Raw genomic sequence first — 5432 nt, 5'->3', positions numbered from 1 at the left:
GGTCTATCCTAACTTCATAGTAGAATAACAACAGCAAAATATTACTCGTATAAATATTCTAATGTAGAACATCTTTTACATAGCCAGTCGTAGCATTTGTAACCTTGCCTATTCCATTTGTAGAGTATGCTGTCTATAGGAATACACCACCCATGAATACCACATTAAAGCACATTATCTGTGGAACTGCTGCGTCGGGTTTGTATTATTATCCCCATCCTTCATTCATTTCTCTCGCTGGGCCTGTTTCCAATCTGAGGACATGCGTGATAGATTTGGGGAATCACGCCCACCCACGTCACCTCCCCGCTCGGTGGGCTTCGGTATCAATAAGATTATATGCGCAGGAAATGTAGAAATCCTCAACAGAGAGCTGCATCATTAAAACAAACACCCCTCGGCCTTCAGCAGCCAATTGCGAGCGAAAATGGTTCACTTTCATCTGAATGACCCGACAATTTTATATGATATAGCTAATTTTCACCATACCATTAATAAAAAAAAAACTAGCCTAAGCGCAATGGGAAATGCAGAGGAAACATATGTGCGAAGATCAAATACATACGGCACCTTATGATAAATAGCATATAAATCTGTTTCTTATGTTAGCCTCGTTGCTTCACAGCTGAATGACTTTCAGGCTGATTCATATTGTGCTGTCATTTTACTTCTCGTTTATTGGTTTTAATGGTCTCCAGTATTTTCTATATTTATTATAATTGTTGTTTTTGTTGTATTATATATTTAATATCTGGATTTAACAATAACTAAAATAATAAAAACATTTAAACTGCTATAAAATTATATTTTTGATCTTAATGCTGTTCAGTAGGCTATTTATTTATTAATCATTATTAATATTATATAATTTGTTATTCATTATTTAAGACATAAAACAATGTGGATACAAATAATAAAGAATATTAAATAATAATGAATAAAATATGATGACAATACCCCAAATAATATACCACTTTGTACAATATGAATACTGTCAACTGATTTGCTAAATTTGCTGCATGGCTAAAAAAAATATGATCTCAGGGACAAACAATTCGCATGTTATGTCACGTTTCTTACCTTGTGTCCTAAGTCAGCAATTTTCAATAAACTTGGTCGATTTACATGTAAAAGCTATTGCGTAGAGAAATGAGCAGATGCTAAATTAATCTTTTGGCGCTGGTGGATTATTTCCAGTAATTCATTTCTGGTAATTCCTTTCGATTTCCAAAAAAAAAAAAAAAATCAAATTCCTTTGACTGCTCGACATATCATATCAGGTATTGTGTTTGAATTAACAGAAAATATTAAAAGCATGCACTAATAAAAGTGAACATGTCACGCACGTCCTGATTTTGCTGAGTTAGATGTGTTCCTAGGTCAACATATTTTGTTGACCCTGGAACAACATTGTAATCCAAAAATTTAGTCTTGTCCATATCCCTACAGCTAAACCTGACCTAAAACCCAAAATCAGAGGAAATGATAGATGAATGACACTGATGTACAAGCACCAAACACTGATTGTACGCCTAAACTTCACAAAAACTATAAACTGGTTCTTCAAATCTGATTGGTTAATCACAATGTTGTTCCAGGGTCGCACTTGGTAAAAACCAGGTTCTGCAACATGTCACTGTCCTTCTTTCATCTTAGCACATGCTTTTCATATTTTCTGTTAATTCAAACACAATACGTGATATGTCCAGCAGTCAAAGGAGCAGGTAGTGTAATTTATCTCATTCATACTCAAAGTTAAGCGACGTAATACCCTTGTGACTTGAGTGACATCAATCATGGTTCCTTCGGAGGACTGTCTGCGGACAGAACCTGGTAGAGTTGCCCTGTTTTCATTGGAGTGGAGCTTCTTCCTGAGAATGACATCATCGTCATCCGATTCCCGAACAGCTGCAGGAATCCAGTTGCGTTGGAGTGGACGATGGACACTGCTGCAAGCGCAGCTCTCCAGACCTCCTGCGCTCGAATGGTGAGGATTCCTGTGTGGCCAAATTAAATGCTGTGTTGTTAGCGCGCTCGTCTCTTTATCATCCATCTTCCAGGGTGTTCTGAGGAACCAGGGACAGCCCTTTTCAAGCGCTGAACCTAAACTTCACAAACTCTATAAACTGGTTCTTCAAATCTGATTGGTTAATCACAATGTTGTTCCAGGGTCGCACTTGGTAAAAACCAGGTTCTGCAACATGTCACTGTCCTTCTTTCATCTTAGCACATGCTTTTCATATTTTCTGTTAATTCAAACACAATACGTGATATGTCCAGCAGTCAAAGGAGCAGGTAGTGTAATTTATCTCATTCATACTCAAAGTTAAGCGACGTAATACCCTTGTGACTTGAGTGACATCAATCATGGTTCCTTCGGAGGACTGTCTGCGGACAGAACCTGGTAGAGTTGCCCTGTTTTCATTGGAGTGGAGCTTCTTCCTGAGAATGACATCATCGTCATCCGATTCCCGAACAGCTGCAGGAATCCAGTTGCGTTGGAGTGGACGATGGACACTGCTGCAAGCGCAGCTCTCCAGACCTCCTGCGCTCGAATGGTGAGGATTCCTGTGTGGCCAAATTAAATGCTGTGTTGTTAGCGCGCTCGTCTCTTTATCATCCATCTTCCAGGGTGTTCTGAGGAACCAGGGACAGCCCTTTTCAAGCGAAGGAGAGTTTAAGACTCCTGCGCGTTGCCATCTGCTTGTTTAGAACCCGTTTCGCGTCTCCAGCTTGTGGATTATGACCCTGGACACTGATTTAATGGATGACCTCGTTGTCGACGTGGTTGGAGAAGGTGGCAAGGAGTCTGGAGATGAACATCTTTCGACCTCCGCTCTTTCTGCATCCGACCAGGTACATAAGAAGGAGGATAAGGACCACGTCCCATCTTCCATATGTCCCTCAAGCTCGAGCAAGAGCGCTTCCGTGAAACCGCCCTATTCCTACATCGCTTTGATCACCATGGCCATCCTCCAGAGCCCAAAGAAGCGTCTCACCCTCAGCGAGATATGCGACTTCATCAGCCACCGGTTTGTGTACTACCGAGAGAAGTTCCCAGCCTGGCAGAACTCCATCCGACACAATCTCTCCCTAAACGACTGCTTCGTGAAAATGCCACGCGAGCCCGGTAATCCCGGGAAAGGGAATTACTGGACTCTGGATCCCAATTCATCGGATATGTTTGAGAACGGAAGTTTCCTGAGGAGAAGGAAGCGATTTAAGCGGCAGCACTTCAAATTTGGCGTGTTCAAAGATCAGGCGCTGCAGCCCAGTGGCTTTCCTAACCTCGGCTACGGCGCGTACGGGCTCAGCGCGTCCTGCGCTCATTTACCGGGGCTGGATATCTACCCGTTTGGCTTCCATCAACCCATCGGCGTGCCACCTGTTGGGAGCATTTTACCGGCGCTGTCCACGCTTTTCTCGAGGAACTCTGTCACAGCCAAGTCTTTCCCACAGTCTCAAACAGTGGCCATGGAGCCTGTCACCCATGGCCTCGCCTGCGCAATGGCCCCGACCTCTCCATACGCGTCCTCAGCAATGTTCAATCCAGTGGGCTTCCCTCGGGTCCTTAATTTTCAGTACGAGTACCAGAATCTGCAAGATGTGCACAGTCACGTGGATTTGTCCACTAAACACAGACACCTGGCTTGCGTCAATGACTAGCAGCGCATATTTGGACACGAAACTATTGTTTTTTTTTCTTTCTTCTCAGGGATCATTTCGTTTATCCCGAGGTATAAAAGTGTGTAGAGCATCGCGTCGAATGTTTTCGAATATTTTAAGGAACTTTTGAGTTTTACATTTTTTTCTGTCAGGAATTCATCCAGTGAAGTGTTGAAGTGTTACATGCTGAAATTGTTTATTGATGCATGTTATTTTATTGGAATGATTAAATATCGAACGAATCGACTATTTAAATGACGAATTTCCTTTTCGCGTTTTGACGGAAATAAAATTGACTTTTTTTAAATGGACAAGAAATGTCGTGATTTGTTCATGATTTGGCATGAACAAGAAATACAACCAGAAAACGGTTATAAGATTATGTTGTAAAACAAATTGCGTTTTACTTGCAAAATTTCTCTTGTGCTGTAAATACAGTGCCATTATTTTCCAGACGTGTCTCACTCATTTCTCAACAAGGATAAACAGTTAACTAAGCAACCACCCAAAAAAGGTAAGATCAGGTAAGATATCGATTGCTAACATTTTTTTAATTCATTAATTGTTATTATTCATCATCACATTTCCAATCATGTGAATTATTCTCATTACTATGAATGAAAAATTAGGAATAATGATAACTATGACACGCATAGGCATAAATAAACACAACCTGTGTTGTGTGTGTGTGTGTGTGTGTGTGTAAGTCAGAAATAAACCAGGATTTAGCAAGTTACAATAATGCCCCACATATTTAAAACGTGAGTGCAAAAAATTTTGGATTTCCTCTAAGTCATTTATCTAACATTTGATGAAAATCTAGATAATAATCTAGGCCAACGGGTTTGTATTGATTATGGGAGGGTTTTTAAATAGTATCTTGTGCATTTTATGTGATTTTATAAAAGCCATAATCATGCTTATTAACATTCAGAATTTATTGAACTGGTTCAATTGGAGTATTGGGCATAATGAATGGCATTTCATATGGTTAAAATAATGCCCTGATAGTCGTAAAATGCCCATGAAAATCATTTACAGGAGGACATTTATATTGTCACTTAAAGTTTTATAGCCTATTTCTGATACTGCATAGATCTAAATGGCCGTTCATTTAGCCTAGATCTCCATCATAAATAGTAGGGCCTATAACACGTGTCTACTCGTGTCGGTTTATTTATTTAAGCTTGTTAAGCGGAAATAATCAACCGGATCAGTCTCAAATGCGCTTCACAAATATACAGTATCTCGCCTGAGCATGAGCAGATTTCCATCTGAGCGCACATTGTAAATAATCATCTCCAAACGCTCAGCGGAGTCTTGACAGCTGACTCTGACTCAGGTGTATATTCACACTTCTATTAGTCTGACAATCATTGAACACAGTCATTTCAATCGTCGATTTCAAAAGCTCTACACATTATATACAGCCTATCATCACATGACCGCAAGTCTTTGATCCCTCTTCTGAGTGCTTTGCTAGGATCTTGGGGCCTCCATTTTTGCTTGAAATGACTGAACAGATTTTGTAGGATTTCATAATCAAATCAAAATTACACTGTCACCAAATTCATAAAATGATTTAATAAGAATTTATATTTCTCCTGGGAAACAACAGGTCATGCGGAATGAGGAATAATGACACCCTTTTGAAGCACAGATTTTATTTTGTGTTGTTTTTATGAGTTTTATGTCATAAGGGCATATGATTGCTAAGTTTCAGAATATTCCCTCAGTTACACAAAGAAGAGGATGTCAAATTAACA

General features: G+C 39.9%; 1 protein-coding gene across 1 annotated transcript; it reads left to right on the top strand.

Annotated features, from left to right (window-relative positions):
- The first annotated feature begins 2733 nt into the window (after window positions 1–2733).
- Window positions 2734–3666, top strand: LOC107658695 (forkhead box protein D2-like). The gene has a single exon (XM_016447349.1). The coding sequence runs from the start codon at window positions 2743–2745 to the stop codon at window positions 3664–3666; it is 924 nt and encodes a 307-aa protein (XP_016302835.1). The 5' UTR covers window positions 2734–2742.
- The last annotated feature ends 1766 nt before the right edge of the window (window positions 3667–5432 follow it).

The sequence above is a fragment of the Sinocyclocheilus anshuiensis genome, unplaced genomic scaffold (assembly GCF_001515605.1).
Source record: "Sinocyclocheilus anshuiensis isolate Anshui unplaced genomic scaffold, SAMN03320099.WGS_v1.1 scaffold828, whole genome shotgun sequence".
In the NCBI taxonomy this organism is placed as follows: domain Eukaryota; kingdom Metazoa; phylum Chordata; class Actinopteri; order Cypriniformes; family Cyprinidae; genus Sinocyclocheilus; species Sinocyclocheilus anshuiensis.
The sequence above is the reverse complement of the archived record's forward strand: the minus strand, read 5'-3'. Positions and strand labels throughout refer to the sequence as shown.